Source organism: Camarhynchus parvulus, chromosome 4 (genome assembly GCF_901933205.1).
Source record: "Camarhynchus parvulus chromosome 4, STF_HiC, whole genome shotgun sequence".
Lineage (NCBI taxonomy): Eukaryota > Metazoa > Chordata > Aves > Passeriformes > Thraupidae > Camarhynchus > Camarhynchus parvulus.
Genome location: NC_044574.1, coordinates 23,962,435 through 23,987,533, shown reverse-complemented (window position 1 = coordinate 23,987,533; position 25,099 = coordinate 23,962,435). Strand labels below are relative to the sequence as shown.

The window sequence follows — 25,099 nt, the reverse complement described above, 5'->3', positions numbered from 1 at the left end:
AAAGCAACAAATTCCACTTCGCCTTTCAAACTAAACATCTACTCTTTATTGCCAAGGAATATGTTTTACTAATCTGTGGTGTTCAAGGTTTGATAAACATCAGAAATATTTTTGCTGCTGTTACACGATACCTGACATACATTCTTCCCCCACTCACAGCTTTGCATTTTCATGCCAACATTACATAAAACATACTGGACTTCTTAAATGTACAGGTTGGGGTCTCCTTAAAACACTTCTAAAAGAAGCTGTTCAAGTCCAAAAACCACAATTTTTTTTAAATTGGCTATTTCTACTGAGTGAAGCTCCAGCACATTCCCCATGAAAAACCTACCTTGTTGGTTTTACTTCCACTAAAAAAATAAATAGAAAGCTTTCATATTTAGGTGTCTAGAATTACTTTGGTGAGGAAAAGGAAGGGGAAATGCATAATTTTCAATTTTCTGCAAGTGAATTTTACAGACAATCAAAGTATCTGTGCAAAATATGCTCAATAGATCAGCGCCCATTTGTGACTTTGACCATATACAGTATAACAGCTTAAATTATTGAGTACTCCAATACTATATCCATGTATCTGATGTTTCTTTCCCAGATATGAAAACATACATTTGGTGTCTAGATGGCATGGCCATAATTATCAGTGATCGTGAATATCTCCAGTGTTGGTGGGGTTTTTTTAATGGTAAATATTCACGGCAAGATGAGCTACCCAATAGTCTGGCAGTGATTTCTTTCCCACTCCTTTCCAACCATCAGCAAGCAGTCTCTAGATTCAAGAAATAGCATGACTATTCCTAAAGCCATTGTAACTGCAAACCTAGATTAACTACACAGAACAGCCTACTTAAATTACTTAAATTGCTACTGTTCACTAAGTCTATAGTGGTCATGCAAGCATGCCTTTGAAGAGGCATTTGGAAATCGGGATTCATGGATTACATCTGGAGGCCAGTGTAATTTGCAGTTGGAAAGACTAAGCTTTCAGGACAAATAAAATGTAGCACAATAATATAATATATTTAAGAAGCATAATTTCCTTAAATTAATGGAATAAAATCAACTATTAAAGCAAGAGAGAATGAACAGAAGTCTTCTTTAATAGGGTGCATTCCTATTGCAAAGCATTTTCCCAGCTCTTTCACAATGTCTTTGTTTTGGTTCCTCTGGACACCACAACAGAGGATGGGAAAGGATGTGTCCTCTTACAGGACTGAGATCCCTGCTGTTCAGTTTTCTTCTCCATATTAGAGATGTACTACTGCAACACTCTCTCCCCTCAGAATACACAAAGCAACAAGGGTAGGAAGATGTGTTCATCACATGGGTGACACCAGGTCTTTAGAAGCAGGATTTAAATAGTGAAGATGGCAGAAATAACTTGTATAGTATGTTGATGAAGGCAACAGAAAAGGAGAACAAATTGGCTATCACTGATAATTTATTCTTAAAACTTCAGTTAATAACCTACCCTCTGTCCTTGACAGACCTGAGATAAACTTTTGTTTGTTAGAAGAAAAGAGCTAATCATGCTTATAATTCAGCTTACCTGGGTATAACCAGTGGCTCCTGCTCACAACAGTCACAAATAAGGCCAGTAGAGATGTTCAGGTATGAATCAAAGAACAAGCTTCCAACTCCTCACTTGCTAATTCTGAAAACTGTTTCAACTTAAAGCCACATAAAAAATGCAATAAAACTTAGCTGATGAGACTGTATAAATTAAAATTGTAAACGTAATGTAAATATGATTTTTTTCCTTTCCCCAGCAAAGGGCCAGGACTCAGAGTTGAGCAGAGAGAGGTATATCTAGACAGCAGAACTAGTAGAGTCTATTAAGATTATTAGGCCAGGCATCAAAGACTGTGAAAGCAGCTGTACTAGCTCCAGCACCAATAAGAAGCTGCCAGCAAATTAGCTGATTTAAAGCACTGCAGAGTCCCAGTCCCCAGCCAGCTCACATCTCCAAACCACTCCCATAGGTGCAGATTTCTGGAGAATGCAAATGTTACACATGGCTACCCAAATCAGCTCAAGGCCAGCAGGACTTACTGGCTTTGGCAAGCACTTCTACACTGCCTTTCCTAGTGACTGGGGAATACATTCATCAGACACAGGGTGCCTTGCTTCAATGCACGGACCCAGCTGATGCTCAGCACTGTGCTGAAGCCAATCAACCCTTAAATCTGGAGACCCTACTGGGAGCTACCTGGGGTTTACAAGGTCAACAGAGGTAACCCCATCCAATACAGGGGCTACAGATCTATGCAACCAGCTTAGGTGATGCAGGAACACTGCCCAAACTGCAGCACAGGAGCCTACCCACTGAGGAGGCACCAGACCCTGGTCACACATATCCTGCATGCTCTTTGTGTACATGCCAGCCAGCCGAGAGCTGCTCAGGGGCTTCAGCATGCCTGTGGCTGCAGAGACTGTGGAGAGTCAGCTAGCACCTGAGCAGCACCCACTTCCTGGGGCTTTTTGGCTACTTGGAAATCCTTAAATGTGCTGTGCTGCACTGCTAAGGCCATTTGGGCCATTTGCCCTCAAATGGGAAAGGCACTGGCATCAAGCTGCTCTCCTGCAAGAGCAGATGTGGCTGTCCTGAGCAAGGGTGAGAGCTGCCGAAGCCAAGTAGACTGTTCAGTGAGTCGCCCACAGCCACACCACAGAGGTTATCCAGGGCTCTGCATTCTCTGGCATATCCTAAACTCCACCTTACATTATCCTGAATAGAGTAGTTGACTGTTTTTCCTCTTATTTACTTCCCATCCTCAGTCTGGCAATTTTTTTTTCTCCAGAAAAGTTATAGGAGACAAGAATATTTCTATGCTGCTTTAAAAAGAGAATAAATTATATTGGAAGCTGTGATGGGGAACACTGACCACAATCTTTGAAGTTCTTGGTGTGTAATTTACTTACATAATAGTTTTTATTAAGGTTTAAGTGATAGATTTCTAGTATTGCTCATCAAATTTCAGCCAAATGAAAAAGAACAAGCAAGGTGAACTACTCTTGGAAAGATAAACTATCTGCAAGAATTTTTGATGCAAGTGTGAGAACACTAAGAACTCTCAGTTCTTCAAAAATATGTAAAGGTCTGGAATTCAAGGAGTTTCAGTTCTCTAGGATCATAATTTAGAAAGTAAATTGTAATCAGGATTGGGTGGCTCAAGAGATTGGGTAATAGTATTTAAAAAAGCAAGCGATTAATCTCTGATCAACCAGAGGGTAAGGACTAAAGAGCATTTAAGGTCTCAAACACCTCTGGGAACTAGCCAACTTAGTTTAATACTGTGGGTGCTGACTCTAGGCAGATTTTGGTTTTTCTCACACACAGTGCTTATGAATAGGCTCCTCTAAATTTCATTAGAACTGTTCCATCATTCTCCCCAAAATTCTGCAGTAGGTATGCCTTTGAAATGCCAGTGGCAGATAGATACTGAGTTTGCTGATAACACTGTGCTGACAAGTACCTTGTTCCTCTGTTCCTTTTTACTGCTTCTATGTGTTTTTTCTTAATTACAAACTCCTGAATTGACTTGAGGTGCGATATAGACAACAGGGAAGAGGCAATTCATATCAGCAAGGTGATACTTTGCAGGAAAATGGATTTTGGTCACTGCTGACTGTGTCATTCAAAGACCTGAGATGCACAAAAATGGAGGCCAGGTAGGTCTTTAGAGCTCCTAAACTCCTTTCAAACTGATTGGATTGAATTTTGCTCTTTCGTTTGTTTCAGATAGAATGAAAGAACAAGGCAAACTGTCACATTTTTGCTGAAGATACATCATCACCCATTTTAAAATAATTCTGCTAATGCCTTGCTTACTCAAATTTTTGTTGGACTGCACCAGTTGTCCAAGAGTATGTAATTATCTTGCTTCTTCCTTGTCTAAAATTCTAGACCACTGACATATCAGATTCCATTCAGTCACTATTTAGCAGTGTAAAAATAAAACACAGGCATGTACACTAAGGGAGAAGACCAATCAAGCCTGATTTCTCAAAACATACAGAGCAAAACAAAACTCAGCCTCCTGTGACAAACTTTATGTCATGCTACTTTTTTACATTAGTCTGTCACTAAGCACTGTATTTAGTTACAAATTTTTTGTGTTCTTTTGGCCCACAACATTTACTTATGTACTTACTTCTCTTTAAATCTTTAGAGGCTTTTGTAAGAGCTCTGACAGCACTCCCTGGGAACCATTCTGTTTTATTTACCAGTTTGCAACTAGTTTTGCCAATAATTGATGCAATTCCTGCATTTGTTCATAATTTGTTTTCTGAAATATCAGAAAATACATTGTTTCCAATACACAGTATCAAGCCTGTAGTAGTAGTTATTAATTTTTTAAATCTGCATGTTTTTTCTTTGAAAAGAAACAAACAGTACAGCCGAACAGTGTATCTGTATCTGGTGCATGTGGCACTCTCAGAAAATTTCAAGTTTTCCTTTTCATGCAGTTGCTATAGTTTAAGAAGCAACTACTATGTGACCCCCTCAGGAGTAACAGGAGAAACTCAATTAAAGAAAACATCCAGGAATTGTAAAAAAAATAAGGGGTTTTTTCTGCTTCTGCAGATGCCAAGTGAAAGTTGCATGAAATATTTTTCTAGATCAAAAGTTGAGATATTTTATTAGCTGGTGCTGCTGACCTATGCAGACAGTCTTCTGGCACAATTTTCACAACTTGTTTACAGTATCACCTCAGTTATCTGGAACTTCGTGTTATCCCCACAAGGGTCAAATTCCTGACATGTATTAATTACACTGAAAATTGCCCTGGATTACTTGAAACCTCAAATAACTGAACCTATCCACTATCCTCCCTTTTAAATAACAGAGGACATACTGTATAGTGGTGCTAATACTTTGTGGCTGATCCCTGTAACTCCAGAAATTAATACATAAACGTCACACTTCTTATCTAGCAGGTCTGCCAGCTTTGGTCTGAAACCAGGCTTGAGAGGCAGACAGCATTTATAGCATGGTCTTATTCACTGCTGTGGGCTGCAGGACAGAAGGAGATAGGAAGGACAGGAAGGTTAAAACAAAAAACCACTGACCAGCATTCCTGATCCATGCACTGCTGGCCAAGGAAACAGACCTGCTTCACAGTTCAGCTCTCTTTAGTTGCCAAAATGACCTTGGAGCCCTCCTGTAGTCAGCCAAAGACTGGGTGCTGCCTGCAGGGTAAGCCTATGTCTCACTGACACTTGAGCTTTTCATTGTGCTGCATCTTCTTGTGCCCATTACCAGCAAGTCAGCCCTGCAGCTTCCCCCATGAAGGCACACACCAAGCAGCTTCACAGGAACCTCTATAACTTCATTATATCAGGGCTTGAATGGAAAGATAACAATTCAATGACCTACTGACAACTTAGGTAATTTAGCCAACAGCAGGCATTAGCTCTAAGATCCCTAATGCCGTTGCTAGGCAGGAGTGGTAAAGTTGGGATTGGTTTTGGAAAAAACAGCAAGCCTCTTTCCAACCAAAGGAGAAATGGTATTCAAAGGACAACAGCAGTGAGGCAGCTTTCATTAAGAAAAGGTATGAGAAATATCCAGGAACTTTTGGTAACACCCATAGGATTTGTTGGCTGTGCAGCCAAGCTACAAAGCACCCATCCAACCCAACAGTTATAAATGGCAAGCAGCAAGAGCATCAGCAGCCTGGGCTATCACTTTAAAGCCTGAAATTTTTGCCCCACAACAGGTGCAAGGGAAAGTGTCACAATCTGGCACTCAGTCCAACATGCCTCCCAACACACCAATGCCACTTTGCAACACATTAAGTCAAGTAACATCTCTTTAGCAGTAAAAGGAGACCAAATAATACCAACATTATGACTAAAAAAGAAGAGAAAGGAGAAGGGGGGAAGCATCATGTTTACCATTGGCCTTATGGGGTAACACAAGCTTGGTTTTAAATTGTGCATGAGAACTACTACAGTTCAAAGGAGAAAAGCCGAGGTAATGAAATAGTGTAACAGAATGAACTGAAAAAAGCTGAGCTGAACTCAGTACACACTTGGATGCATGCACACATTTAGCAAGTTCAATACTCTCCCCTTATTGAAAAGCCTGAAAAGAAAACTCCCTTTCACACACCATGCAGTAATAAATCAGCATGCACTATTACTCCAAAGAAAAAGACATTTGCCATTTAAGTAATAATGCTTCCCACATGAAAATGAGGAGGCAGAAACAAACAAATACCCAGCAATAGTGAGGACTTTAACAGAAGGACACCACTCCAAAGAGCTGAGGATTGCCTTTGTATTGCTATTATAATTTTCTAGACCATTAGTTCTATTGCTTGTCCATAAATGAATGTGCAATTCTCCTACTAAGCTGTGGGGCAGATTTGCACATGATATCACAAGGCTTTTCAGCTTTCAAAAGGTTAATAGTTAATGGTTTTGATGTCCCTCAGTCAGATAGTTCAGCCTATCTCTGTATTTTCCATAAGCAATTAACTAAGCTGTTTCCTCTGCAGCATTAATTTTAACAGGTTTACAATAGTATCATTAGACCTCTGGACATTTAAGAGGAAATGCATTACAATTGGAAAGTACCATGCCAAGCAGGAAGCAAGTGGCTTTAATCCAGGAGCAGTGAGGAATGCAGAGACAAGGAGAATTCGGTGTCAGGTATTTCAGGCCTCTATTAATTCTTGACCACATCATCAGACTATATAATTTTATTGGGCTCTTAAACTAAAGAAATCACTTTGCACAGATCTTCAAGGCACCAGTTTTCCATTAGTTTGCCTTTTTGCTTGTTTGCTTTAAGTCAGGGAAACAACTGCAATGTGATCTTTGGAGCAAGACACGTTCCATCATCTGCAATCAGCACGTAGGCTCCTGCTAGCAACATGCACATCATCTAAAATAAATCCACTTAAGAGTAGCCGGAAAGGTTTTCAGCATAGAAACAGTATGAACAGTTGCTAGCAGACATTAACTGCAAGGGACTTCACCAAGTTGGTTTGCAGCCAGGGAGGGGATTAGAGACAGCATTCTTCTGCCACCATCTTCAGCCCAAGGGGTCACAACAGAATGTGGCTTGCTCTCTTTTCACAAGAGAAGGTCAAAGAAGGTTGAGCTTCCCTGGACCATTTTGAGGTGGCCAATCTGTTGGTCTGACTATACTGTGAAAATTCTTCGTGCTTGCCACCCCAGGACTTCTCAGGTTAAGAGCTTTTGGGAAGGTACCCTCCCTTTTCACACTTCCAGTGCTGCTGTTATCTGGTTGTCAACATTGATCTTGCTGTTCCCTGCAGCAGAGGCTACATGTCACTGAAAAAGACAGTTGGGGATCAGAGAGAGTATTTATAGTGCAGACCTGCAGACTCCAACCTGTGAGAGGCTTTCCAGAATTAGGGAGTGAGAATATTACTAAGTATAATTTTAAACACAGACAACCTTTAAACGAAAGATTTAAGGTTGAGACTTTCCCGGATTCCTGTGTCCTTTGCTTTTGGCCAATACCTTAAGGAGTGCATCTAAGTTTAAATTCTGTGGCTGCAGTTTCAAAACTATTTTAAACTGATGGAATGACATCTCTTTTCCCACCTTGATGAGCCTCTTCCTTCTCTCCTGCCTGCATTTCTTTTCATGCTGGAAGAAAAAGGGTATTTTTTAGCCAGGTCAGTTGCCCACTCCAGCTAATATGAAAGCTGGGGCTGTCATTTGCAGGAATGCCAAATTCAGGGTGGCTGAAAGCAGCCATAACCTCAGGTCTAGTTTTCCTTGCTAAGGACAAAAGCTGATACTTATTTAGCTTCAAGACATGGACAGTTGTAGCCCTGCATATTTTATGTGTGTTGGCCTAAACACTTTCAGTACACCAGCTCAGTGCTTCTCTTTATATCCTCATTGCAAACTAATAAATATTGCAATAGAAGTCACACAAAAATTGCAGGTGCCTGGATAAAACTGCAACAGTGCCACATTTCCCACAGGACACAGGTGACACATTCACAGACTCAGGGCATCCAACTCCTTCATTGAAAACTCCTGAAGATGGTACATGTCTCCAGAGCATGTGGTATTTGCCCAACTACGAAGAGAAGTCATAAGCTTCAACAGTGGGATTTGTTTTGAAGAATATAAATCATTGCTCAGGAGGTTCTTTGTTTCCAAGACAGCAGCTCAAGGAAGGCACTGATCCTTCACTTCATTAAGTGGAAATTTAAGCTACATGGCAAATGGGATTGGTTTGTTAAACTATTATATTTTCTGATATTTATAAATAGTTAGAGATTATTCTTCAAAAGCTTGCCATTTCTGAAACACTCACTCACCTCAGTGTCATTAAACCAATATAATGCAAGTCACAGCTGAACTTGCAGAAGGACTCCAGCATCTAAAAGCAAATCTAGCAGTTATTCCAGTAGGCAACCTACATTTTTCATGGCTACAAAATGAGCTCTTCCTGGAAGCCAGCTGCCCTCCCCAAACCAAGAAAGACCCTGTCATTTATAGTAAAGGTTAATGCAATGATAAGGTCAAGTTTACATTTCAGCTGCCTAGCATTATCACTTCATCAGTAGCAATGTTTTTCTGTCTGCTGTTTTCAAATGTTATCCCTGGAATCCTTCAGTTTACTGAACTTCTTATGCAAAAAAAAAAAAAAAAAAAAAAAAAAAAAAAAAACCCACAAAACAATCATTATGATATTTTATAAATAACATTGAGAAGTCACTTGATAGCCCTAAACAGATAGACTCTTTGCTTTGAATCAAGCATGCTTTTTCCTAAAGCATGATAAGGCTGGGCAAGCAAAGGGTGTCTTCATACAGAAAAAAAAAAAAACATTCAAAAAAGGACATCCTCTGCAGTGACCACGCTCTCTTGGTTTTATCATAGAAAAGGTTCCCCTTGCCTCCAAATTTGCGTATTAATGTTCTATATTATTCAGTGTGAATAAAGCTAATTATAAACCTACTGATTAAACTCACAGGTGTTGGGAGAACAGTCTAAAATGAGACTGTGAATGACATAGGAATGCTTGTGATATTTTTGTAGCTGTTATTTATTATTTGTATTAACATACTGTCTAGGAGTCCTGGCCATGGAGCAGGACTCATGGGGTGAGGTGTTAGACAAAAACAGACTAACAGATGATCCTTGCCACAAAGAGCTTACAAGTATTATTAGCATTTGGCCAAACCAAGTCCTGACATTCTCAGCAGCAGAGCTCAGCAGGCTGAGGGCACAGCTTAAGCTGACTGTGAAAATGCTGCACCTTTGAATCCTAACCAGTCTAGTTTCAGAAGAGTTCTCAACAACATGACAAAGTTTGCATATGTTCACAGCAGCTATGGATCACATCCTTCACAAGTGTCCTGCAAACATTTACCCATCTTGGCTGGTGCTGTTCTGACCCAACAAGGAAACTGTTCAGAGCACCCTGGGTACTGAGAGACTTCATCTTATAACAAGGGATAAACTCCTGGACACTGGCAGAGAGAGCCAGTATCCTCAGCATGACAAGGAGTGGTCCCAGCCAACAAACAGCTCAGCTTCTTGAGTGCACTGTAAACACTCCATCCAAGGAAGCATCCAGAAGATGGGACTTTAGGCCAGCAGTGAGGTTGGTCTGCCAAAGTCCTGGCTGGGTTCTGGCTGGGGCCAGTGGTGCAGAAAGCACACAAAAACCCCTGAGGGATCAATAATGGGCAATTTGGAAACAAACAAGGTTCTTAATTCCAAGTTTCACCTCCAGCCATCATAAACACAACACTGCAGCTGGTAGCTGAGGAAGGAAGTGATTGCCCATGGATGTTAGGGACAACTCATGAGCCATACAGAGGTGGTGAACATGAACACTATAGGAGTTGAAGTCACTTCTCTGAGGGTGTGTGTTACAGCTAAATGCAGCTCAGACCATCACAAACGAATAAATAAATAAGGTGGGGTCATTTACCTCCCTTTGTTTTGTTTGTTCCTTTTTCTATACTACATGCCTTTTATTAAATTTCCTATTATTTCAGCCTCTCTTGCATGCATACATCAGATTATAGTACAACTTGGAAGCCAGGCAACACAGGCTGAACCCAAGTGCAGCAGTGGAATATGTCTCCAGTACATTTGCTGTCAGATCAATCGTTAGTTTCCAGCATCAAATGTTTGAGAGTTTTGGAACCAAACCAAACACACCACAGTAAGCACAGCCATTTTAATCAATAAAATACTAAATGAGATGTCAGCATTGTATTTTCCATTTGTAATATTAGTTTAAATGTCAGGAGAGCAATGCTTCCTGGACAGCATTTGTATGGTTAATTGGAAGCAATAAAAACCTTCAATTCAGTTTAAAAAGAAAAATAGCTGAATTTCCATATAAACTTTTGGGTTTTATTTGTTTGCTTCTCATTTTTCCCCCAACACTGATTTTTCTGTGCTTCCTGCCAAATTTGAACTGATGGCTGTTTTCCTCTTCTGCAATAAATTAGCTACAGCTTCACTGCAGATTGTTCCACACAGACTTTGTTTACAAACAATGTGGTTAAGAAACACCTGTTAGTTTGCTTTTATATTCTTTGTGTAACTTAGAAATGTTTATGAATACAATGTAGAGCTAAATTAATTTAACAGGAATTTCATAGGGTAATTCTGTCCAGCTCAGATGACACCCAAGGCAAGAAAGTTTAAATGAAAAATTAATTTGAAGGCGGTCTAGAAAGCTAGGGAAGTAAAAAACTCAAACAACATAAAGAATACAAGGACATGCTACTAACCATTATTTTTTTTAAGGATACTCTTGCTTTAGTAAAGAGATTCATTATGTATTACATTATGTGATGAGCCAAAGCACACAGCGCTGCTCTCAGCTACTGGCTAGACCCTAAATATTGCATTCGTCAAACATTCCGATTTCAGAACTGAAAGCAGACAAAAGAAGTGTAGAGAAACCGATTACTATTTAGCAAGGAAGATCCACAGAAAACATGGCAGAATGGTTTGTCAGTATTTTGCTATGCTGTTGACACTCTGTTTTACATCAACACTCACAAAAATGCTTTTGGAATGTGAGTGCCAAGAACTTATTGTTTTTAGATAGACAGGAAATTTTGCTTCTGTTTACTTCACATGTACCACAACTTACACAGCAAGACTTTTTTTATGAATACAATTGTGTTGGGAAATGAATATGCTCAGCAGAGAATAGTAGTACAAAGCAAGAAAACAGAAACTATCATATATTATGAATCTATATATTACAATAGGAGCAGACTTTTTCTAGAAAGTACTAGAACTAAAGGGAGAGTGATAAACTTAAAAGAAAAAACCAAGATAATTCTTCAAAAAAATTAGTAACAAGGAGGTATGAATGAAGAGAGTGATAAAAATAATGCATGTTGGTTAAAGTTTTGTGTATTTATCTTTGCTAATTATTTTTAACTGTGTGAGACACACTATAATTTATTTGAGTCTTGTAATTTTATTTTGAGGTTCATACCTACATGAAGAAACAAGATCTCATTTGCTCAATTTAATTAGTAGCTCAAACTCCTGAAAGCTAACATAAGGACAACATTTCCTTGAAGTAACATTTCCTTGAAATAAGATAGAAAACCCCCAAACTTACAATTTGTGCAATATTACAGCATAAGAACAAGCTACCAGCACCAGCAGACAGATAGCTGTTCTTATTAAGGGTAATAGCAAGCTCTCAGAGAACACTTTGCCAAAAGAAACTTCCTGGGAAAATAATGAGGGAAAAAACCCAACCCTGCTTTCAAAGGAACAAGCTTTCTTAAGCAGCACATTCTGCCTCTGTTCATCTTGGTGCAATAACCATGTAACCAGGTGACTTCTGCAAGTCTATTTTTTCCAGTGCTATATCATGCATATGTCACAAAGTCAAGGACCATAAACAAACTGAAAACTGGATGCCACAGTAAACAGATTTTTTATTCAGTAGTGCTGAAACATGAGCCAAGATCCAAGCTAAAGTTCATCTCTCCATCTTTGTCTTCACTACTTCCTCCTATTATATGTGAGAATCGTTCACACAGCCTCTGAAGTAAGTGTCTGAGCTCCTGTGGGGATTGTTCAAGGAACTGAAGTAATGCTATAAACTCCCCTAAATCCTGTCAAACAAAAGATAAGGCAGAAACCTTTTATTTTCTCACAGAGTGACATTATTCAGGGACAGGAAGCAAAAGCTGGAATCTTTTTAAGGGAAAAATAAAGTCAACATACAGTAGTTAGTATCACAGAGCAAACCTTGTCTACGGTGATGCTAGTAGAATAGATAATAAGGTCTAGAGGTACAAAATTACAATTAGTAGAAACCTTAAAAATTAGTTATATTCACCGTGAATGTCATATAAAATGAAAGAAACAACAGCAACTCACTCAAAAAAATTGCCGGTTTTGTAAAAGTTGTATTATATTCATTGTACTCTAATACACCTTTGCAAGTCTTCTGCAGCTCCAAATGTTTTTTTTAATTAATAACTTAGCCAAAACACTTCTCCAGCCTTCTACAAATAAATACATTAAATGATGGTGCTAGAAACCTGACAGTCTTAGAAGATTCTCAGTATCAATTTTTTACATGAGAAAATTTCTTCTGTTACTCCTACATAGGCCTAATATGTTCTTTGAATGCTTTGTGAATTTGCTTTTTGGTGGGAGCATAAGCTTTCAGGATTAATGAATACTGAACAAGAATGATAAAACACTTCATCAGATTTAATACTGCAAGTCTGAATACCAAAGCTGTGGTCCTACATTTTCTTTCATTAAAGCAATGTATCATTTCTGCTGCGATAACAGAAGCAGTCGGCACTTCTGGAGATCAAAGCAAGTTACAAACAAGCCTGCCAAGCTGAACATATGTAATTCTATATGTAATGCTGCATACAATCCACATCCTGACCTAGACTTGCAACTAGACAAAGATCATCTTTGTGTATTTATACAGCCTGTGCTAAGTATGGTGGTGTTCAGATCCTGGAGTTCTTACTTTAACACCACAGCACTATAATGGATAAATTTTACTCTAAATGATTGGTGTTCTGGTCTGCAAGATCTGCAAATAAATTATTCCCTCTTAAAATACATGAGCAAGTCACTGGTGAGAATTTCAGAGTAACTGCAGATTCATCTAGTTTTAAATGCCAGGAAAGATTTGAAGAATTCAGTTTGTCAACACTGAACCACTTATACATAATACTTACAGAAGTGTTGTGAGAAGTCACTCAAACATGAAATATAGGCAAAATTTTTATGCCTGATAATACTTCAAAGTGAACACCTCAGTGTGTGTTTGATATGGGCTTCAAGTTTACCATTATTTTCCTTCAATAAAGGACACTTCCTAATTTTTCCTTACCATAACAAAGGAGAAAAATAGACTATCATCTGGAGAATTAAGAGTCAAGTAGACATTGTGTAGAGCTTCATAACATATAACTGTTTGTGTCTCTGGAGGTTAAGGATGAAACAAATGGCACTTTGAATACTCCACAATCACTCGTAAGTTTTAGCTCCTACTGTGTATAAAAGAAAATGTACCTATTGTCTCTGCTAGTGAAATAAAAACTTATTCTATCAGATACAGGAAAGAAATGAATTCTGTTATAGTAATTCAGTTACACTTTTTAGGCAGAAGCAGCATCTAGGATTTAAAAGCATGTATCTCATGCAAGGAAGAAAAGGTACTGAAGCTTTCACAACATTTCTACTTGTACCTGAGGAAATCACACTCACTGGGGTGAAATAACTGGAAAGAAGTAACTATTTAGTATGTCAAGCCAACCAAAACTAAGATAATAAAGAAAAATTGGCAACTAATAAGGGAATGTCTCACATGTAGGGTCAGCTACTAGGAGGTATAACAGCCTCTCGACCATAGTGGCAATATTTTAATTTCTTTTTCAGACACATCGGCATGGTACAGATTAGTGAAAAGAAAAGGATACACCCTGTGCTCAAGCACACCCCTGATAGCTGTATTTTTAAATAGTACACCATAAATAAGCATAACAGACTAGATAGAACACTTGATCTTTTTAATTCACATTAAAAGTCCTTAAAGCAGCCACTTACCACTGCAACTACAAATGGCAACAAAAGTCAGCAGGTATGGAACCAGATGTCTTGGAAAGCAAAGGGAAATTCTGATAGTCTGTTTTGTTTGGAGCAATTTATTCATAGAACAGTATATTAAAACATTCATTGGTAATGTTCAAGAACTCAGAAATAGTGAACTTTTAAAATAGCCTAATTACTTATTAGGAAAAAATACTTAGAAAAGTAGTTACTAAAGGAATCAGAGAACACAGGTATAGACGTAATAAAGTGACTTTACAACACAAAAAAAGGTTTACTGCATCATTAGTAGCCTGAAAACTTCTTTCTTCATAATGTTTTGAAGATACACATCTTGCAAGAAAGCTTTATCTCAAGGAATGAGAAAAATACACACACATAATGACTTTTTTCTATGTCCTTCCTACTATAACCACCTTACCATTGGGATTTTACATATGAATAAGGAAAAAAACCCAACGTAATTCAATATCATCTTCTTAAAACAGTCATAACAAAAATTGAGTCTTTCCTGAAAGTGAGCCAAGGAAAAGAAAACTGCACTGCTGGTACTTTTTTCAGCTGTTTATATCAAATATTCCTTTCAAATAGGACAGCAAAGGAATAAAACTAGATGGGTTTTGGAGGCAAAAGAAAGGCACTCAAGGAAACTTTAGAGAAAGGGTGGTGGGGATCAAAAATGAGATTCTAAAACCAGGCAGTATTCATGCAGAAATAGCCTTGTCAATCTACATGTTGAAAGACCCAGCCTCAAAGCCTATGCAACAGTATTGTAGAGATGTTGCATTAGAATTTAATTACAATTACATTGTAATTGTAATTTAACAGCAAATGTAACATGGTTTCTGATACACTGAAACTTTTTAATGCTGTTTATACAAAGGAAAATTAACTTCAGCTATTAACAAGTAATATATTCTGAGTCTTGTAGAGGCCACAATGTGAACAGTGCCAGAACACAAAGGAACCACATATACACATGATGACTCTAAACAGAGGATGGACACCTTCCACATGCTCCAGGAACCTTTTTATTCTCAATTACAGCTGAAGGTAAAATCAATACAGCCATATTTCTATGTGGCTAATCCTTTTAGACCCAACAAGCACCCACTCCCACCTTCTGCCCCACCAGCAAGCCCAGGACTGTGCCACCACTTGAGGTGACCCCCTGAGCACCCAGCGCTCCTGGCAGCCCAAGAGCTCGCAGCATATCCTCTGTGGTCTTCCTTGCTTACAACAGAGTATGGCCAAATTTTGGTCTGCCCTTAAAGTCAACATGAAACAGTTCCCCAGATAGTGCCAGAATGAATGTTATCTGCAGACTGTGGTATTTTGGGGAAAGGGAAAATGAGACAGAATATGCAAGTACAGTTTCTTCCTTTCCAAAAACTATCTTTTTGTGGTGGTGGCTTCCAATGCATGCATTCCAGTTTTTCTAAAGCTAGTGCCACAACTGAGAGGTGATATATAACCAAGAAGATCATCTTCCTCTAAAAATATACCCTGACACTTGAATACTGCCTACTTCTGGAAAAAAAAGACTGAAAGGTCTTAAGGTGACTACACAGAGCATTCCAATTTCAGAGGGACTGTCTGAGTTTACTAGGCTAGAAGAGTTCAAATTACAAAAATAACTGCTATCTGAATCCCATAGTCAATGTCAAGGTGCAAAAAGCAGCACTGAAATATTTTCCTCCATTTGATATACTCACCAAACCTGCAATGGGGGTCGGTAGTCTGTTGATCTTTTTTACCAATCCTGGCTTTATCGCATTCAGCAACCTGTTATGAGAAAAGAGTATTTTATGAGTGGTAAGTCATAAAATCCAAATTATCAAACATTTTTCATCAGTGCATAAGGATTTCAGTGTGACTGGAAAAAAAGGAATCTCCCCTTTCTCCCTTCTGAAAACATTCATGGACACCCAAATTTTATCACTGAAATGAAGAAAGACTAGGATGAATATCCACAGCACAGTAACACAATAGTATTTATTTTAAATTCTAAATTGATCTGGATCACATCAGTGACCCAGACAGATTCTGGGTGAATTTTGACACATCAGCCTGCCTTATCTGTGTACAGGCAGATCATGCTTGGAAAGGCCTGAGAGCAGAAACCTAGAAGGCATCCAGCTATGACAGTTTCTGTACTGCAGGAAAGGAGAAAGGATGCACACTTTATGGGTGGCCTGTCTATTTTTTTTCATTTTAACGTGAAATTAAATGCCATTCTTCCATATATTGTGTTGAATGGAGTGCCCCATAAATCATAAATGAGAGAAGACAAATAAAAAGGGCATTCATAAACCTCCCATCTTATCATGAAAACACCAGTGATACCACAGCTGAACACTGTTCAGTGTCCAAAGATTAGCAACTCTCCAAATCCAAGTTCCTCACCGCCCATGAGCATGCTATGAGATGTGCTGACATGACTCATTGTTACAATACTCAAAAAAATGACCAAGCCTCTAAAAGTGGGGAATTTTAATTGTAAAATCCTGTTGCAACAAACACCGTGTCTTCACCACCCTTCCCCCAAGAGAAAACCATAATGCCTTTTATCAAAAAAAAAATTCCACCAGTTCCATCCACTGGGAAGAAAATCATCAATTCAAGATCATGGACTTAAAATTCAAGATCTTTGAAGGGAAAAAATGATGTCTGTTTAAATTTAAAACTCTCTGAAAATTAGAATAGATCTATGGAAGAGAGGAACCTCATTTTGGGCTGACATCTGACATGGTCTCCATTCAAGAGAAGACTCCTCTGGCAGCTTGTTGTGGTAGTAAAATTATTCATATTTAATATTTGAGAGGTCTTCCTGAAAAGTTTATCCAAATGAGAAGAATATTCCTTTCAACTAAAGTTAACAGTCTGTGATGGTTTCCAGCTCCCTACTTCTGAGTTAGGATAACAGGCAATGTGCCACTGCTCAGAGCTCCACCAAGAGCCATCTCTCCATTGTGACACATTATTTGTTGCTTGATTCCTTAGGACTGTGGCAGTTTGCAAGTTCATGAAGGTGTTCATGCCTCCTGGAGTGAACATTTGGCTTTATAAACATTGAAGTGATCACTTTTCCTCACCTCTTTCCCTTTGTGTCTCCCTGAAACAGTATATAGGTTTCTGCAATATCTTGAACAGAACAGGGGAGCAGAGTGGGAGATTCTCAGTTTCCTATGATCATAGTTAGTAAAGTTTTTGTTCCACTTGTCCAAAATCGTATGCATGTTATTACATCTTGAAGTTCCCACATCTCCAACACCATCATGTATTGGGAGTAGCATAAAAACAAATATGAATGATACTTTTGGGAGCTGGGGGTATTTTTAAAATATTCTTGAAGTTAAAAACTCCATAACCCAAACTCATAGAGATAGCTGTACTATTCCTCTTCTGCTTAAGGTAGAATCTAACAGCAATGTCCTGAAACCAAATTAGTTAATATACTTTTATTTACGAAACAATCACTTTTCCCCATTAGATTAAGAGAACGCCAATAAAAGAACTGCCTATCTTCTAGAACCATTATTTTATTTCACAGATGGAAAAATAATTACTTTTTTTTTAAACCCAGAAGATACTATGGTACTTTTTAACCTCACAGAGCAGCAACTTTATAAAACTACTATTTTCCATTTAGCTGCTACACCAGGCAATTTAAGATATAAATTTTTTTTGCCAGAGGACTTCTTTCCAAATACTGTAGCTCTCTTGTGATTTTAATCCTCAGTCTGCCTATTCTGTTTCAGGAAAAAAAGAATGTATTAGCTAAAGCATCCCATTTTCTTTATTACTCAAATGTGAATGCATCAACACCATAACCAATATTGCAGGTACAGATTAAAAGTCATAGGCAATAATAGAAGGCAAAATAAAGAGTTCTTATTGGAAACCTCAAATACCAAAACCCATTCTAAATAAATGTTCAAAATGGCTTGTACAGACTTCCCTGTGCAATATAGGAGAAGGATAAATTGAGAGGAAGGAAAGGAGTAGGGAACAAACAACATTTTAGGTCACCATTTGGAGGCTGAAGAGAGAGGAAATAGGATGGGGCAAGATGGAAAACTCTGAGGAAGGAATTAAAATTATTATTAAAAAGTTTATCTCCTATTAGAAACATTTCTAAGCAGTCTGGCACCAAACCCCCCAGGACGTGCTTGCTGCAGAATATGTCAAAGGGAGGTTTCTTCCAGAGCAGACTGTCTGCTTCTGACTTATTGCCTCATCTAGAGCAACAATCCAGATGCCAAAACACTGAGTGGTTTAAGCTTGCTCTGCTACCAAGCCAGCTGAAAAGTTGTGCTGTTTGTGCAGGGTCTCAATGGTCACCCTCACTCTCACAGTTAGTGTCCATCCCAGCTTCTCAAAAATCCACTAACTACACCTCTTCTGACATAGACCCATATACACAAACTAAATTTTCTGTGCCAATTTAGACTTTCATAGAGCATGTGTCTTGGTATGTAAACTTTTATCAGCTCTGTGGGTTTCTGTTGAAATACTGGGCAAACAAGACCAAGCACCATTTTGCATTGGGGACCTGGCACAAGATCCTCGGCCATGGCCCAGGGGACAGACTCTGCAGGTGAACAAAAACCACTCACCCCACCTTCTCCTAGAAGCCCCTGACAGTGGCAGTCCCACGATTTCTTGCTCCATCGATCCTAACCAAAGGATTTGGCAGCCCTGAGCCTTCTGTCCCCAGCCATGTCCTAGTCTAAAGAGTTTTCAGGAGAGAAAACCTGCACCACATATCTTCCTCTGGCATCTACAGCTCCAGCCTGTGCCCTCTTCCCTAGTCCTAATCCTAATCCTTGGCTCATTTTAAGTGATCCCAACAATCCCACCAAACACCCAAAAGACAATAACCCAAACCAGGATACAACTATGAATTTTCAGGCTCCATCCACAGAACCTGAGTGTTTGCATACACACATGACCTACCCTCAGACCCTTCAAGCTCTCTGCGGGGATTTCTGCTCACCACCTCTAGCATTTATGCACCTGGCTGAGTCAGAACAATCCTCTGCTCTTCTCAAAGTTCTCTTGTAATTTTCAGTCCAACATAGAGTAATCAAGGTTGGAAAAGACCTCAAAGATCACCAAGTCCAGCTGTTAAGCCAGCACTGCTGGGGATGGTAACTCGATCATTTCCCAAGCAGCCTGGTCCAATGCCTTACAACCTTTTCGGTGAGAAAGTTTTTTCTAATATCCAATCTAAATCTCCCCTGGAGCAACCAGACACTCATCCTCCCTTTCCCCTGTGCCAGGAGCTGGCTTGGACTCTCCAGTCCTGTTAAATTAGGCACACTAAGTCATTGCATAGAAGCTAAAACCTTAGACCTGGCTTACCTTATAGAAACAACAGGGCATGATGGAAGTGGAAAGCTCTCTAGTCCCAGCACAGGGAGAAGCTAGGTCACTTCCTTCCTCTGATAAAAACCAGCTCTCATAGCTACGGGAAGAATCAATGCTCTACTCATGCTGTCCCCAAGGCTTGGCATTCCAGGAGATAAGGTATCTCCTCAGCTGGATAGACAAGCTGAAATCAGTGCTAGCCACTGTGTGACTAATTTATTAGACCTTCCTGGGGTTTTTTATCATGAGTTAAGAATTTGAGAAACTTCTGCCAGGAAGAGAAGGCGTTTCAGGCAACAGTTGATAAAAGATCTAATGAAAAGCACCAATAAACTGCCCATGAAATTCTTGCAAGAAAGCATCTGTTACAAAAATATTCAGAGGATGGCTGCCAAAACCCAGCCTCCAAAAACACCTCAATTCTAGGAGGAAATGGAAGAGAAGCATTTTCAGAGAATAAGAAGAAAAGAAAGGCTGAAGTGATGTGTGTTCACAGATCAATCCAGGCTGGAGGGAGAGGTATCCAACAGAGCTCTTTGCTCAAGTAACAGATCATATTCCTAAAAAGAAAAGCTGACTAATGATCTGATCTAAAGCCAAAGGGCATTTCATATTTGAGAATTCAGGAAATTCTATCCACAGTAAACCTTCACAGAGAGATTTCTCTCTTCAAATTAAGTTTTACAGACTTACATTCAAACAAGCAGTCTTTCAGCACTTGATAATTATTAGCCTAGACAGCTTCAGTATCCACATATTTTTAACTCATGGTCTAGTAGCAGCTCCAAAATGCCCCCAAATATTTTAAAAGGACAGAAAAATCTACTACTAGTCTTAAAGATGAACAAATCACCTTGAAACAGTGAATAATGAAAAGTCAAAATATTTTGTTGCAAAAGACATGGCTAAGAAGTTTCAAAATATAAACATGTTCCTGAGGTCACAAAAATATTTTTGGGAAAACATTCTTGAGTGATTGCTAATGATGCCCCTGACATCATTTATTTAGAATCAGATGAACAAGGTGTTTTTTTAACAAGCAGGACAGAACTGACTTTGTCTCATGAAGGGCTCACAGTCCTGAAACAGTACATAGGTTTCTGCAGCCTAATATGTAAAAAGTTAATAAAGACCTATGCAAATATGTAGTATTTAGAAAACAATATTCCAAACACAGGACTGCATTAGTGTTGCTCTGCCAAAACCTAAAAATATGAACAAAATAGAGGCCTTGCAAACAGCTCAAGAAAGGCAACAGGGAAGAATGTAACTTCACAAGCTGTTTATACAGAACCTACAATCACAAGGACTGATGATGTGAAGAGCATCTCATGCACCTATAAATTTACAATTCATGCATACTTTTTACACGAAGTAGCAATGGCCATGGATGTGCATTCTAAAACTGCTAAATATGCTTTCTTAAACATACACTCTTGAAAAGCTGAAACTTCTCACAGGATTACCTTGCCTTGCATTTGAGCAACAATCCTTTGGAGTGGATCAGTGCTCCACAGTCTCCTGCCCTGTCAATAACCAAGCATCAGTGAAAAAGCTCTACTATTCAGTCTGCTGAAATGCATTTTTTTTAAATATAAATACAAGGACAGGTCATCCTGTCTGTTCAAGCATGCCCCTCACTGTCTATTCCCCTCTTCTCTCACAGGCTTAGCATAAGGGTTTATGTTACCTTTGGCCCCTCATCTAAACCGTATTAATAAATAGCTCTTCATTATGAAACAGCAATAAAACTTACAGATTAAGGACTCTGTATTCATATAAAATTGTTTCGAATGTCCTCACATGAACTTAATTCTTAATGCTTAATGAGCCTTGGGGCCCATCTCTCAAACCTGGAGACATGCCAAATTCATGATGCTGATAATGTTTTGGCTTTACAGCACGGAGCCTGAAAATCACAGGAAAACACCAATTCCTTCTCACCTCAAAGCATGGGTCACACTCAAAACTTGGAATATGCCTATGAAACTCAAATACCTTCTTGATTTTCAAGAGTAGAAAAGTCAAGCACAATAGTAATTAAGCATAAGGGCTGGGCATCCACTGACTTCTCCACTGTTCACTACACAGCCAAATGCTGAACTGATGCCAGGCCCATAGTATTAACAGACAATTAGAATGATACATCTGAAAAATCCTATCACCTACAAAGACTATTTGTTTTGCCCTACCAGATGACAGAAGTGACGTTAACTTGCAAGAAGAACGGCTGAAACACCACATATACAGCAAAGGCTGTCCTACATACCTCACGGTGCCACTGACTCAGAGCACAACAGTTTTATTATCCCACAGCATTACACTTGTGCTGATCTGGCACATGGCCAGCCCTTGTTGAGAACTGCACTTATGTCAGCTCAAAGCATGGTCAGATGCACCAGAACCAGGATGCATATCCAAAGAAACTGCTCTTTGAGAAAATGCAGCTCATTCATCACCATCAACATGAAGAACACAAGCTAAGGGGATTTCTTATTTGTAGAAGAAAATAATTCTCATGACAGAATAAATGATAAATTCCATTAAGTAATTCTTGGTCATAATGACTTTCAATTAGCTCAGATTTATAGCCACTTATCATATTTGCTTTAAATGTTATTAAAATAATCCATATGCATTACTAATTTCTCATCTTTTTTATTTAAAAGTAAAATCTAAAAACTTTCTTGTACCTTTTAAGAGCATATATTCCAAGTATGCACAGCAGAAGAGAAGTGCCTTTCCTATATATTGTCCTACAGGAGGAAAAGTGCACAACTTGTTTTTTAGTTCACTGTACATATGCAATTTTACCAAGATTACTTAAAAACAGTAGAACATCTTTGTATCTCCTCTTTCAAAAAACAACATAAAAGTTACTAAGTCAAAGAATAAGCATAGTTTCAAAGAATAATCACAGTTTCTGCAGATTTTATGAAGTTACACAATGCCATGTGCTAATAGATAAAATAACTCTCCCTAAAAAACCAAGAAGACCTTGGGAAAGTGCTCATAAGTTGGTTTCCATAACTACACAGGAAAGTGACATCCATCTTTAACCACATACAGTTAGTCTTTTTTCATTTTTATATGTGTATGATATGCAGTGAAATATTTGTTAGAACTTTCATGCTTGAGAAAAATCAGATTTATTTTGCCTGCACGTACTGCTATAAATTGATTTTAATACATACATAAACCAGAATCGCAGCTAAAATGTTCTACATGCAGAACTCAAGGTATTACACACAGTCATGATATTGTTAGACTCTACTGCAAAGCCAAATAATTTCTGCTAATATCCAACTGTTTTAGTTCATTGTTTAAAGTCTTTTGCCCAGGATCCATATCCCAATTGTTGTTGTTATTCTTCTTTATGGTCTGGTCCTGCTCCTGACATTAGAATCTCATTACTACTAATACAAATTTCAGGGTGACGATTACTTGATTCCAGAGAAAGCTTGAGAGAAAATACGATTCCAATTGCATGTCAGAATTTCTTAGAGATATATTGGATATATATCCTGTTTGGATAATCATATCAAAGCAAGCAATTAACTCAAATTTTTTAAGTCTCACATTCCTACAGAGACCTCTTTAACTACCGAATACCCAACATGAAGGAAGTAATCCTGCAGTAGCAGAGCTTGACAAGGGGAGGTGGGCAGCAAGGAGAAGGGCAAAAAAATTGAAAATATGTTTGCAAGGATATTAGAGCAGAAACAACTGGTCAAGGTTGCAGCAAGACATGCATTTTTTCTTCTTGTAATAATTTTTAAACTTATTAATAGATATTGTTGCATGGTTAGAAATAAAAGCAACCTTGACTTCCTTACCTGCTGTTTCAAAAAACACAACAGAACCGCCCAGACCAGCAGGGCAGACAGAGAGACAGGACATGCACTTTTTTTTGACAGTCAACCTTCATTCAGATGTCTGAATCCATAGAATAGGAACACCTAAGCATTGCAACAACCAGTTCTAATTTATTTCTGATTAATCCTCTAGCTTCTTATGATATCTGGGTCAAACCTAAACATGAAAGCTATGTAACAATGGAGAAAAAAAAGTTGAACATGTGTTGGAGCAGCAATAGGGGATTTCCAGTGATATTCCTGCTACTGGTGTTGTATTCCTGCATAATATAGCTTTCAACCATGACCCCAGGAAGGCATGTTTGCCCACCCATGCAGAAACTCTTCATATGAGTTTCTTTTCATATGAGAATTTAATTCACAAAGCATGAACAGAGCAAGAACTGCCTCTGCCTATATAGCTATTATATCCCTGCTGAAATCACCATCTGCGCTGATGTCAGAGAGCTATGCTAAAAAAACATGAACTCATTTCAGACAAACAGAAGTCATAGTCACTGGCTTCTCAGCACAGCTGAGTGAACAATTAGAGTCACCACTGTCTGGGCAACTGCACAAGTGGGCTTTCAAACAGCCAGAAAGAATAAAGGGCTTGTGTTGCTCTCATCTGTTGACTTGTTGCTCTATGGCATCCTGCATTGTTTAAATATGCCCCTCAGCTCTCAGCTGAGTGCGTCAAGCTATAAAGTTCGTACAGAGGCCAGATCGAAATGCCACAGCACAAACACCACCAGAGAGGCAGGTGCAAGGCTTGCAGGTTCCTGTGGCAGGCATACACATCTGCACTGCTCCACAACCCATTCATCCCAAGAGCCTGAGCTTTTGGCATTGCACAGTTGCATTCGTTTTCATTTATTAAAATATGTGGATTGTTGCTAGATGTGAATGAATCATTTATAACCAGTGTAGTGATGTCTGCTTGTGTCTGTAGGCTGTCTAGCACATCAGGATTGGGATCAAGTGGAGGCGGGCCTGGCATTACTGTGTATAAGTGTCAAACAATCCTGCTACAGGGACAGAGATTCCCCCTGCACCCTTTTGCACAGACCAGAGTCTTTGGAGAATGGGCTCTGGCACGGTAACTTCCCCGTTCCGTTCTGCAAAACACCTGCAAAGCCAGAAGGTAGCTTGAGATATGTTTGGGACGTTCAAGGCATGCTGACTGTGTCCCCACTCCTGACAGCAGTTTCCAGTCCTCTGGCTGCTGGGATCCCTCAGAGCCCAAGCTCTCTTTCAGTCTTCCTCACAAAATACAACAGGTGAGGAAAACCCTGAAACAGTCACGTGGAAGCTAAGCACAGCTTAGCATTCCACATTCACATGGACATCACCCACACAAGTGTGTCTGCCTTTGAGTTGCCAGTTAATGCCCCTTGCAATGAGTACTGTCCTGTGGGTAAAAGCAGAGGTAAGTTTGCTTTTCTCCAAAACTTCAACAAATCAGATAAAACCTGACCAAAAACAATGAGTTCTTCCATCTTCAGAAACCAAGACAGCTACAATTTATTTCTTGTCTTCTGAGGTTTCAGAGACTTAGATCAGGTTTTCATCTACTTGTTGAAGTCAGCTGCAATGAAAGCACAGCAGACTAACAGGGAGTTAAGAGAAAGCTTGTTTACCATTACATTTTTTTCATTAGGTAGCCTGGTAATTTTCCAATAAGTCACAAAAAACCTGTCTAGAAAGACAGTATTGCTTGTGGCAGCTTTACAGTGCTGTTCACCGAGCAACAGATAAAAAATTAAATATCAGTGCTTCACTTGCCAAAGAAG

At 39.0% G+C, this 25,099-nt stretch overlaps 1 protein-coding gene across 1 annotated transcript in view; it reads right to left on the bottom strand.

The window, feature by feature from the left end:
- The window catches only part of LIMCH1 (LIM and calponin homology domains 1), a 175,784-nt gene that overhangs the window by 83,862 nt on the left and 66,823 nt on the right, over nt 1-25,099 (bottom strand). The window contains exon 3 of the mRNA XM_030948295.1: nt 15,795-15,864. Coding sequence (XP_030804155.1) covers nt 15,795-15,864 — 70 coding nt within the window. The remainder of the gene's footprint in view (nt 1-15,794; nt 15,865-25,099) is intronic.